The sequence below is a fragment of the Arachis stenosperma genome, chromosome 8 (genome assembly GCF_014773155.1).
Source record: "Arachis stenosperma cultivar V10309 chromosome 8, arast.V10309.gnm1.PFL2, whole genome shotgun sequence".
Taxonomy (NCBI): domain Eukaryota; kingdom Viridiplantae; phylum Streptophyta; class Magnoliopsida; order Fabales; family Fabaceae; genus Arachis; species Arachis stenosperma.
Genome location: NC_080384.1, coordinates 45,278,157 through 45,291,431, shown reverse-complemented (window position 1 = coordinate 45,291,431; position 13,275 = coordinate 45,278,157). Strand labels below are relative to the sequence as shown.

At 28.6% G+C, this 13,275-nt stretch overlaps 1 protein-coding gene across 1 annotated transcript; it reads left to right on the top strand.

Moving 5' to 3' along the window:
* Positions 1 to 2,737: 2,737 nt before the first annotated feature.
* LOC130945218 (uncharacterized protein At5g64816-like) lies at positions 2,738 to 4,431 on the top strand. The gene is made up of 2 exons (XM_057873944.1): positions 2,738 to 2,883; positions 3,681 to 4,431. Exon 2 carries the CDS (start codon positions 3,683 to 3,685, stop codon positions 4,058 to 4,060), a length of 378 nt encoding a protein of 125 aa, XP_057729927.1. The 5' UTR covers positions 2,738 to 2,883; positions 3,681 to 3,682; the 3' UTR covers positions 4,061 to 4,431.
* The last annotated feature ends 8,844 nt before the right edge of the window (positions 4,432 to 13,275 follow it).

Here is a 13,275-nt window from a genome sequence, read left to right as displayed (position 1 = left end):
CCTCTTCTTTCATTTTTACTCTCTCAAAAGTCTAAATTCTATTCTTCTACTTTTTTCTTTTTTCTCCTCAAACATTTCTTGGAGAATTAATAATATAAAAAAGAAAGGAAGAAAGGAGTAAGAAAATAAAGTTTAGACTTATTGAGAAAATAAAAGTAGGAGAATAGGTTGAGCACTTTAACAAAAATATTATTACTAGTACATCAATTTAGTTAATTGTTAGTAAAAAATTTGTTGGAAAAATAATATTGATATTATTTTAAACGTTTTGGAATAAAAATAGGACGATTAAAACGTTAAAAACCAAAATAAAATTTACTTCGAATGTTGAACCAAAACAATACTTTATCCTAAATTTTATAAAAATATTTACATTCATCTCACACCACTAAAATATGTTTGAGTAGATTCTGTCAAGTTAAATTTTTTAAATAGCATGATACAATTAGATATTTAAAACGGGCATAAAAACCTAATTTTTAATAAAATTATAAAAATAAAAAAAGTAATTTAACTTTTTGTTTTCTATATGTATCTTAGTGTATATTTGTCCAATCAAACATATTACTTATGATTTTATCTCTATTTTTGTTTTTTATATCCCTCCAAAGGCACTCTTAAAAATGCCGATTATCATATTGAAAATGGATTATCTGTGTAATAACACATGATTGATATTACTAAACTCTATAGTCTATACCTCACATGACTTGGTTTGGTTTGAATGGAGGAGCATCTCCAAAAGAATTATTTTTGAAAAAAAAAACAATACTTGAAAAAATTGAGATAAATGTTTAGATGTGAAACTAATTTATATTTTGAGGAGTGCTAGGAATAAGGGTGGTAAACGGGCCTAAACCTATCGGGTCGGCCGGCATAACCCGCTAAAAAAGTGAGTCAGGCTGAAAAATTGGTACCGCTAAATAGTAAAAATACGCTTAATTCGCACCTTAAATCGCGGGTTTTAGCAGGATGGGGCGAGCTTTCCTGTCGGGTTTAGTATTTTTTTAGTGAGGGAGTATTTTTACAATTTTTTGGGCAAAACCTAACTTCCCCCAACCTAACTTACAAGAGTATGAAGATAAAAATTGAGTGGTTTGGATTATGTTTATGTTATTTTGGAGACAATATTTATAATTATGTAATTATGTTTATTTTGCTTTAGAGATAATATTTATACTTATGTTTTGAATGAAAACTTAGTTTATAATTATGTTCATTAGATATTTATAATTACAAAGACTTTAATGTTTATGAATATAAAATATAATTTTTTATACCTTTAGAAATTATAAATTTATTAATATGGTTATGAAATTATATATATTATTTAGTAGTTAATAGTAAAAAAAAAAGAGCTTTGACGGGTTTAGCCCACCAGCCCACAATTAGGCGGGGCAGGGTGAAATTCTAAGACCGCCTCATTAGGCGGGGCAGGGCGGGACGGGCTTCCCGCTTGCCACCCCTAGCTAGTAGCCAGCAAAATTTGTAATATGTAATCATCAATTAGCCATCATCAATATTTTTAAAAGTATGAGATGACATCTAATGGTGTAGGATTACTCATTTTGTTTTGATAGTTAAGTGTTGGCCGAATTTCAATAAAAGTGCTGATCCCTAGACTTTCTCTTATTTTTTTATTTCATTAAATATTAATTTTATAGTTTAATTTTGATGCACTAATAATGTAAAGCATTTGACGTAGGCGACTAGGCGTGCAATTACATCCATTTTTTATGACCATTTACGCGGTCAATATAAAAAAGGTGAATGTTATCATACCCTATCTAAAGTAACATGTAAGTTATCCTCTATAATGTGTCATATTCTAATTGGGTGTTTATTTTAACTTAAATTATTTTAACCTCATGAGAGTTAATAATATCATTGGAAAACGGTAACGACTTGACAAAAGAAGAAAATGAAACACCAAATAAGACAATGATATTTAAGATTTAGGACGCACAACGACGATGACAAAGGAGTAGGGAGGAGTAAACGAATTAGAGAGAGTTAGAGTACCTTTTCTGGAATAATGATTTGGGAAGAGAAAATAATACACCAATGAGACGGTGATGTTTGGAAGGCGTAACGATGACGAAAAAGGAGTACAATTGAGAGGAGTAAACGCAATTAGAGAAAGTTTGAGTAGCTTTTCTAAAAGAACGATTTGGGAAAAGAAAACGAAACACCCAATGAGACGGTGATGTTTGGGAGACCCTTTTCTAGAAGAATGATTTTGGAAGAGAAAATAAGACACCCAATGAAATGGTGATGCTTGAGAGGTATAATGACGACGACGAAGGAGTGGGGAAGAGTAAACGGTTGAATACCTTTTCTAGAAGAATGATTTGAGAAGAGGAAACGAAATACCAATAAGACGGTGATGCTTGGGAGGCGCAACGAGGACGAAAGAGTGGAGAAGGTAACTCAGGTTAAAATAAACATCCAATTAAAATGTGACATATCAGAAATGATAACTTACATGTTATTTTAGATAGAGTAGAATATCATTTACCTATAAAAAAATATTTTTATTATGTGATATTACATAATTAGATGTATGTGTAAAATTATTTTATACCCACGGTGCATCAAAATTAAATTTTTTATTTTATTTTATATTTTATAAAACTTGAAACTTATTTATTACAAATTTTTGTTAGAGAGTAATTTATCCGAACAAAACTTGATCTGTTTTATATGTCTTACTCAGATTAAAAATTTAAATAAAAATTACTATTCAAAAGTCAAAACTCTAAACTCTTCATCCTTCCCCAAAATCAGAAGTCCAAAAGAAAAGAAAGCTGGGTTTTAGTTGTTTACCGTTTTACTGATTGGCCTTCGCCGACGGTTCAATTCCGCTCTCTCCCACAACCGCCGGTAATCCTTCCTTCCTTTCTTCCTTTCTTCTCTTACACACTCACTCATTCATTCTACTTCCTCTCTTTCTTTATTTTTAAATTCCCCATTTCTTGCGTTTAGTTCTGTTTTACATAATAATATTCTCTTCAACTTCTGTTTGCTTATTCTTCTTTTAATTCCTTTGTTGCAACTTGTTTTGATTATTATATTTGCATTGTTATTACTTACTCCTGCACAATTGAAGCATCTATGTGGAGAATGCAAATGCATATGCACTACCTCGTTCTCTCCCCCCAGAATGCACGTTATCTGTTTGTTAAAATGCTTCACTTGATTTTGCATTTTCATTTTTTTCAACTTTCATTCTCACTGTTATAATTACGATGTTTTTACGTATTCTAGACAAGGAAAATGTAATAATTCATTCTTTTTATTAGTAATAAAAGAAATTATTATGAGTCTACTTGGATAGATGGAACAGTGACATATGCTCTATATAAATCTTTGGTGTACTTGTCTTTGTTTGATAAATTTGAGGAATTTAGTTCGGTCTAAAGATTTTGATTTTGGGATTATTTTATTCAATTGATTTAGTTCGCTCTACGCTTAAACAATATCACTCTAGACATGATAGATGATAGGACTCAATGACGTGCTTGATCCATGTAACCAATCCCACCTAGTAGGATGAGGCTTTGTTGTTGTTGTTGACTTGTTGTTCTTGTTGTTTCGTTATTTTGTTGGATAATCCTGATGAACGAGTTGAACTAGAAATTTTATAATTAGAAGCAAGGTAGCTGACATTGTATATTTAGAGATGGGGGAATTCTGGTGGTCCCTTTTGGGTGCTGCAATCCCTTTGGTTGTTGCAGGACAAGCTTTTAGGGTGAAGAAGAGGAATGCAGAGGAGCAGAGGCTGAAGAGCACAAGGGGAAGAGAAAGGAGCTCCGATGAAATCTTTGTCTGCGAAAGGGTATGCACATCGAAGAGGATGTTGAAGAAGGTTGGCTCATTCTCAAAGGACCCCATTCCTGATACTTGTGTCACTGTCTGTGGTGTATCTGACCTTGATGCGTGCGCTGACGCTTGCGCTCGCACTGTTTGTGTTAACCAGCATCAGGTACCTAATTGGAATGACATATGCCTTAGGAGGTGCCAGAGTGAATGCCTGAAACTCTCATCTCAATCTTCCTAACTGATGGATTGTCAGATTTAGTGCAAAGAAAAAGTTTGTGTATACATTTGCATGTTTTTGTTTCATCATTTTAACTCTATAATCCCAGTTTTCTTGGGCAATCCTATGGAAATGCAAATGGGAAATTAGTCAACTAGATCATAGTTCATTTATGATCAAATGCTTGTTTCTTTTGCTGCTCTATCTGTAATTTATGGTGGCATTCACACACGTTCAATGTTTTAGCATTATGTTATGATTGGCAACAAAGCAAAGTGAGGACGGCAATGCGTAATGCTCAACGGAAAATGTAATGTTGCCACAATGGGAATGGGTGTGATTGCTGCCCGAACTTTAGACTTCGGTGCATGAAGTGTGGAAACATTGCCATACTATTGCTCAATTTTCATTTCTATCTTAAGTATAAAACATGCTTTATGTCTCTGACGTTTATAATTTTCTTAAAAAATACTCATAATGTTTAATTAGATTTAATTGTCTCTGACATTTTTTATTTGTGTCAAAATTATCTTCACACGTTAATTACATCTAAAATATTAGGGATACAAATCAAAATATCTAGAGATAGCTTTGACACAAATTAAACATGTTAGGGATAATATTAATTGAAATTAAACGTTAAGAGTTTTTTTTTAAAAAAATTGTAAACTTAAGAGACACAAAATATACTTAACTTCTGTCTAAAAATACAAACTGTCCAAGCAGAGCATTCTTTAATATATTGATCATACTCTTGCTGCCCATTATTGTTCCTGAAGTTTATCGTTCTTATTTATATCTATTGGACAAAACAATTGTGTGTTTGTTTCTGTTTCTATAACTAAATGAGTCTCTGTATCTATTGTTTTTGTATTTTTGTCTCGAATAATTTCCAAATGCAACTAAATCTGTATTCTTTTTGGTCTTTCACCTCTCTAAAAACTATCCAGCAATTGATGGCAGGAACCTTCTTTAACTGAAGACCAAGTAACTGTAAGAAGCTAAGATCAATAACAAGGAAAATACACCCAAAACCTAGAAAATAAGGACAACTATACAAAAGAAACATGTTTTGTAAAATAATAAAATTGAAATTTGAGAGTAACAATCCAGCAGTTTTGCTTAAGCCTTAAGGTAGTGTTTGAAAGAGAGATATAGATTTAGAGATTGAGACTGAGAGATAGATACTGAAATAAGTTTTAGTATTATATTTGGTGTAAAATAAGAGACAGAGACTGAAATAAAAATGAAGTTCTAATTTAATTTGCACAAAAAATAAAATTAGAATTAATTAATTCAAATAAGAGTATTTTAAGAATAAAATATTATTAAAATTTCAATTTTCATTCCAAAAATTTTCAGTTTCTTGTATCTTTATATTTTAAAAGTACTAAAATTTTAAAGATAAAGACTGAAATTTTAATACCAGAAAAAACATGATAAACATTACCTAAGAGTTCATCTATATCAAAGATTTTTATAATTTGGAAGTGTATATTATTATTCTTTAAATTAATAATATCACTCATCTATATTCTTATGAAATTATCCTCACCATGAAAAGTTTCTTCTATCACTATAGAAAATAAAATAACGAAAATAAAAAAAATAGAGAAAAGAAAAATCACACAATAAAAAAGTGACAATATCACTTTTTTATAATTTTTGGACATATAAATTAGACATGATATGCTTAGAGATTACGTATGGGGACATATTCATGATAAGTGTGAAGAATAAATTCCATGCTTTGTTATGATAAAAGCTGAATACAATGAAGTATGAAACTAGAACATTGAATTCCATACTTCTTTTTGGTCCCGGTTGATATTTCCATGTATTTATTTATTTATTGGTTACAATTCCGTGTATTTAATTTAATCAGTAGTAGCTCCTTTAAATTCAATTATGCTATTGCTATGTTAATCCACTAACGCCGAAGGTAGTCCCACAAGGCCACAAGTAGATATGGGGCGTCTAGATAGATTTACAAGTTATTTTTTTTAATTTTTAGCTTATAAAAATATATAGTATTAATGTTTGATATAAATTTTAAAATTAATTTTTAGTTTTTTAAAAAATTATTTTAGTGTCTATAAAAAAAATAATTTTTTTAATAATAAAAAGTTTTTTATTTTTTGAAAAATAAATATTTTTAAAATTAAAAATTTACAGATAAAATAATTTATTTATGAATTATTTTTAATATAAATATTTATTATTTAAGCTATTTTTTTAAAAAAATAGTTTAAATAAGTTATATCTCAAACTAAAGTTTCGGACGCAAAAGCAAAAAAGAAAGAAAGAAAAGATTTTTTTTTAAAAGGTGCAGTTCTTGGCTAGATTAAAGTTATATAATTTTAACCAATTTAAATTAGTTTAATGATTAATTTATTAGTTTAAATATTAAAAATTAGAATTATACTTTATATATATATAGCAACTCATTTTGACTGCAAATCTTTAAATAAAATTTTAATCCACGATAAATTAATCTTTAATATGTTAAAAAATACCGTATGCAAATTAAAAAAAAAAGTTATATGATTTCCTTATCTATCTATATACCTATCACAATATTTGATCAATAAACACCTTAAAGATTATAAAACTTAGAAACCTTTACTAATCAAGTAATCATGATCTCTTTTTGGTATTAGTATTTTTTGTGTGCCTTTTTTTGTATTAGTATGATATTGTGCCCGTTATTCTTAATTAATTCTAAAACAATTATTAAAATTTATAAATCAATCATAGTTCGTAAAATTGTCAATTATTTTTTTTATCATTTTTGAAGGATTGTAAGTTCTTGTTTTTTTAAGGAGATTATTTTTAAGAGGGGTGTTAAGGGATCAATAGAATTTGTGATGTTTAGTCATTAATTAGTTATCATTAATATTTTTAATGGTGTAAAATAATATCTAATGGTATAAGATTAATCATTTTTCTTTTGATAGTTAAACGCTGGACAGATTTCAACAAAAATATTGGCCCATAGACTTTCTTTATTTCTAATGGCGGCAAGTTTATCTTGATGAATATATCCAAAGGTGTGTTTAGTAAACACGTTAGAAACACAAGAAGTGCGTTTAATCTTTTTAAAAGTTGTAATTTTTGTTTGGCTAACTTTTTTCTTCTGAACGCGAACATGATTTTGGGTTTAAACTACCGTTCAGCAAAAGCTACTTTGCGTTCACTTTATAAATTAAAAAATTAATTGACATTCTACTAATTTTGCCATTTAATTTTATCCACAATAAAAAATACTAAAAATAATCATCAAAATTCTTGAATTTTTTCATAAATAAATATTTTTTAATATTATTATTAGTACTCTTTATTAAATTTTAATTTTTATCAATTTTTTATTTATTTTTTATATTAATAGTATGAATATTTTTATTTAAAATTTTTATATGTTCATTTATATATATCATAATCAAATTTACAAAATTAATTCTATACAAAATTTTATTTACAAACTCTAATCCAAACCCACGCTAACTCAACTTTGATTGTTCCCTCATTTATTGAATCTTTACCGAGGCATACTTCATAAACCAATAATGGTACGAATTTACACACTATATAATGAAAGAGAATTTCTCCAAATTTGAACTAGATAATCTTTTTGCTTGAAACTATAGAACAAATAGTGGTGTCTAATTAAAGAGAGCTATCTATCCATATATTTACTCCCAAAATAGTATAGTATCTACCATAGTACCATCCATACGTGTCGCAAGAATAAACAAAGGAGTGAAAGGACGCAAGTGAGCCCTACTTTAAATCTTGTGCCACGTGTGGCGTGTCATCTCTAGTGTCCGTATGGCCATGCCACACTAGCGTTGGCGTATTGTCGTTTTGCGGAATTTTGTATTTTTGTTGGCTCTTTTTGTCGTTTAACCCGCAAAAGGAGTGAAACGTCGTCTCAGCCTCTCAGGTCTTAGACAGAGGGAGACACGTGCAGAAGCCACGAGGCGCGTGCCGATCATGAATTCGTGGTATATCTAAATAATTATACAGTGGGTACACAAAAAATAAATTATTCTAAAGTATTATTTTTATTCCAATATTTAAAATAAGTTCCAAAGTTATTCTTAACATTTCAATCATCTTATTTAAATCTTTAACATTTTAAAATTGATTGAATATTATTCTGTCGTTAGAGATCCATTAACAGAATTGACGACGGGACAAAATTGAAACAATTTTAAAATACTAGAGATTTAAATAGGACGAAAACGTTAGAGACAAAAATTATACATAAAAATAATTTTTAATTCAATTTTATCTTTTAATAATATTAATTTTTTACTGTACATAGTATTCAATTATTTTTTAATTACATCTAAGTAAATTATATTTAATCACATTATTTTTATTTTAAATAAAATTATTTTTTTATAAGTTTAAAGAATTTTGATACATTAGAGACAAAATATATAATTTATATTTTATTATATATATATATATTATTTTTTTTTGCAAATTTATATACTAATCATTCTACAAATATTTCATGATAACTAAAAATTTTTAAGAGTAAAATTATAAATAAAATTAATTTATTTAAAATGAAAGTAATATAATTAAGTGTATTTTATTTAGATGTTATTAAAAAATAATTGAATATTGTGTATAGTAAAAAATTGATATTATTAAAGGATAAAATTAAAATTTATTTCTATGTATTTTAACGTTTTTGAAACGTTAGGACTTAAATAGGACGATTGAAATGTTAGGGACAATTTTGGGACTTACCTCAAACGTTGGGGACAAAAACGATACTTTACTCTATAAAATAATAATATTAAAATGAGTATTGTTAGGGAGCTAATGGAATATTTGTACAATATATACAATGGAATCGAACTCTTGATTTTTCGGATCTAGAGTTCTCATACCATGTCATGATAGCACTCATCCCAAAAACTTATACTGATAAGAGAAAGTAACACTAATGGTTATATCTCTAATACTCTTTAAACCTCTATTGTACATATTGTATAAATATTCTATTGACTCTCTATATTTTTTTTATTAAAATATAACAATATATATTAAAAATCAATTAAAATATATATTTATATTTTAATTGATTTTTAATAATTAATTTTGTATGTGTATATAAAATTTTTATAAATTAAAAATTTTTAAATTAAAATATTAAATATATATTTTATAAAAATTATAAATTTAATACTAATTAAATTTTATTTTATTATTTTATGAATTTTTTATTTTGAAGAATTTTTAAATTATATATATATACAAGAGAACAGATGGCGAGTGTTGAAGTTGCTATAGCTTATGTAGAGTGTTGTGCTGTTTGAGCTATCATGGATGATCTTTTGTCGGATATATCATTTGAACCTTGAAGAATGTAGATGACGCTTTGTATTTTTAATATGGGGTAAAAGGTGGTATTTTTAAATAAGGTAAAAAGTTGGTGTATTTTTTATTTATATAGATATAAATTTAAGTGTTAAATATTTTTTATGTCTCGAAAATTGTCAATACTTTGTTTAAATTGTTTAAGGATGTATTATTTGTTGCTTGAGAATGTTATGTATATAGTAATGAAAAATACTACAAATTATATTGTTATTGAAATGTTATTGGAATCTGAGTTTCCTAAACTATATTGGTCTCTTTGTGTTATTTATTGTATTAATTTGATGCTTCAAGATATTAAAAAGTTTGAGAAAGTAAGTGAAACTGTGTCACAAACTTCAATGGTTACGAAGTACATATATAATCGTTGTCATCCGTTGTATTTGATGCGAAAATTTACAGTTGGACGGGGAACACTTCGATTTACTCCAACTCAATTTGTCATTAACTTCATTGCTTTGTATAATAAATTGGCGCGTCCTTTACGGTCGGGATTACCATCGAAAAATTCGACGGTCAACCTACTTAATGAAACGCTGTGTTTTGGTGACGCACAATGGTTTACCGTCGAATTTTTTCAACGGTAACTTGGACGGTAAATTCAAAGCGCGAACCCTCTTCCCCCTCATTCAAATTTTACTCTCCCTCCCTCTCTCTCTCTCTCTCTCTCTCGGATAAGAAAAAAAAAAGGATAAACAAGACAAGAATTGAAACTAAATAGAAAAGATAATTTGTAATTGAAATAGAAACAAAAAAGATAAGTTGAAATTGAATACAAAGATAACCACTCTACTTTTTATCTAATTTCTTAATGTAACAAGAAAGAGACTCTTCAACCTAACTTGTCCACATCACAGTTTGGGAATTGAATAGAATGAACTCGTCAACCTTTTACCCAATTCCCCATGCAACAAGAGATGAACTCACTTAACCTCATTTGTCCACACTATAGTTTCACCACGAAATTAAAAAAAAATGTTTTGGTACCTCCAATAACTCAATACTAAGCCCACAGATACAAAGTCCAATTTAATAACTAAATAAACAAAATTAAAATACATCAAATTCAATTGAATATTCTAAAAATATAAACTAATAATTCTGAATAATATTTAAACTCTTCATATCACGAACATTTGAAGCACGTATCATTCTCCTCTTTTTCAAAAAGATTCATCCTCAAATCTTGTAGTTGAAAAAATAGTGTATGAAAAGGACAAATACAAGAAAGATAACTTTTTTTGTGTTTTTTTTTGTATTTTTTTTATTTTTTTCTAAATATAAAATCAACAATAACGACAAGATAAATAATGAAATACAAATAAGAAGGACAATAACATAAAGAAGGATGTGAGAGATATTGGATTCTTTTTTATTTTTTATTTTTTGATACAAAAAGAATAGACATAGATTAGTAAGGATTAATCTAATATTTAAGTTCTGATACCAAATGATAAGAAAATAAAAAAGATAAACAAGACAATAATTGAAATTGAATAGAAAAGATAAATTGTAATTGTAATAGAAACAAAAAAGATAGGTTGAAATTGAATACAAAGATAATTACTCTACTATCTAACCAATTTCTTGATACAACAAGAAAGGGACTACTCAATATCAAATAACAAGACCGATGAGGGGTTCAGGTATCGGTGTCTCACCAACAGAGCTAACAGGACATCGGTCAGGTCATCCAAGTATATCGGCGGCTCAATGACCTTCATGAAGACTAAGACTAGGCTGGTATGTAGTGTCTTTAATTTTGTTATTAACTTAGTTATATTCTTTTACATATTATTACTACGAATCCTAATTATATCGTTTCAATGCAACATGTGTAGTCGAAGTCGTTGGATAGCGATACGACATTGGCGGAGACGTTCAGGTACACCCACATGTTGACGGAGAATAAAGCGAGATTTGCTTATCATCGGTCTCGGGATTATTAAACATACATTTGATCTTCTGATATAAAATTAGAGATTAACTTTATAGCTGTTACTAATCACAATAACATGTGTTATACAGGAGTCCTACACGCAGAGACTAGAGGCCGCGACTCAGCAATCTCAACAAAGTGGGAAGGACGCCACCGATGGATCTACTGCTTCAGCCATCGATTTTGATGTAGTTTGGCACGAGACCACCTCAGCGTCGTACAAGAACTGCGTATATGGGCTGGGGTCGTTCTTCGCCAGCAGCCTCCGCACCTCCACGTTGAGGCCGTCGTCCGCCTCTGACACCAGTCGAGCCTTCTAGCTCAAGGAAGGCATGGATTTGAGGCTGTAGGTGCAAGAGCTCACCCGCAGCCTTCACCAACAGGCTCAGGAGCTGAACAATTATTGGGAGAGGTATCAGGAGATCCTTACATGTGTGACAGATACAGATGACCTCAAACTAGAGTTGAGGGAGCAGTTGGAGTGGCTTCAACGGATGGAGGCTCAGATAGAAGTGTACCAGGCTTAGATGCACGTCGCTAGCATCATCTCTGCTAGTGGTAGCACTGCTGTTGATGACAGCGGTTCTGTTGGTGGCACACAGACATCACTGCCTTCTGCGCCGCCTTAAGAAGTCACCAGGAACGACAACGACGAGGAGGACTACCTGAATCTTTAATGATTAGTGTTTTGTTTAATTGTTTCATTGTATTTATTTGATTTACTTGACTTTTAATTTATTTGAACATTTTATTATTTATTTTAGATAATAAGTTCCTATGATTTATAAATTGATCATTAATTGTCTGAAAAATAATTTTAAATAAAGAATTAAAATTGACCTTTTATTTACAATTTTTTTAAAATTGACATTATCATCAAAATTACTGAGAGAATAATCCGACTATAATAGTGCGAAAAACAACATATTGTGTCGCCAATGTTACTGTCGAAAAAATTCGCCGGTAATCAAATAGTTTTTCGATCAGGTAATCTATTGCAGAATCCGACGATAATTACCGTCGAACGAAAATCTTCGACAATAAATATTTACCAGTGAAATTTATACAGTCCGATTTCTTTTAACAGTAACTTAATTACCGTCAGATTTTGTTCGTTTTTCGATGAAAAATTCGACGGTATTCAGTATTTTTCTTATAGTGTCTATCATATTATGAAGTTTGATCAAATTATGATTTTGATATGCTTTACAAAATTATTAATATTGATTTGTGAAAAAATATTCAGATGCTAGATCAACTGAATTTGAAAGATGATCAAGATGATGATGGAGTTTATAATAATTTTGTGAAAATATAAATCAAAATGAAGACAATTTGGATGTAGCTCTACACTTGTGAAGAAAGATACGGATACCTAGATTTTGAAATTACTTCTTGGATTAATTTATGAATTATTACTCTTATTGTATCAAATTTAAGATATTATCATATTATTGTAGTAGTACGAATTAATTCTATGTTTATTTTTGTATTATTTATTTTAAAAATTGAGATTTAATTATTATTAAAATATTAGTGAAAATATATATTTTAAATTTTAATTATAAATTTTTAACTATTTTATATTTTTATGAGAAATACTAAGAAGCCATAAAAATTTATTATTTTTTGTCATCACTTAATTATTAATTTAATTTTTTTATTTTATTTTTTTAAATTTAATAATTCAATAATATATTTTATCTTATTTTTTTAAATATTAATAATTACGTGATGATTACAAATAATAAATTCTGATAAATTTTTAATAATTTTTATTTTTTATTTACGTAAAGCCAAATCAATTAATTTAATCAATAATTTATCAATTAAATCAATGACTCAATGATGCAATACCCTGATGAATTCAATAACGGGGCGCAGGTAGGTATAAACAAAG

Excerpts from the sequence above, each read along its gene's own strand:
- LOC130945218 (XM_057873944.1), top strand. The coding sequence starts at position 3,683 with ATGGGGGAATTCTGGTGGTCCCTTTTGGGTGCTGCAATCCCTTTGGTT.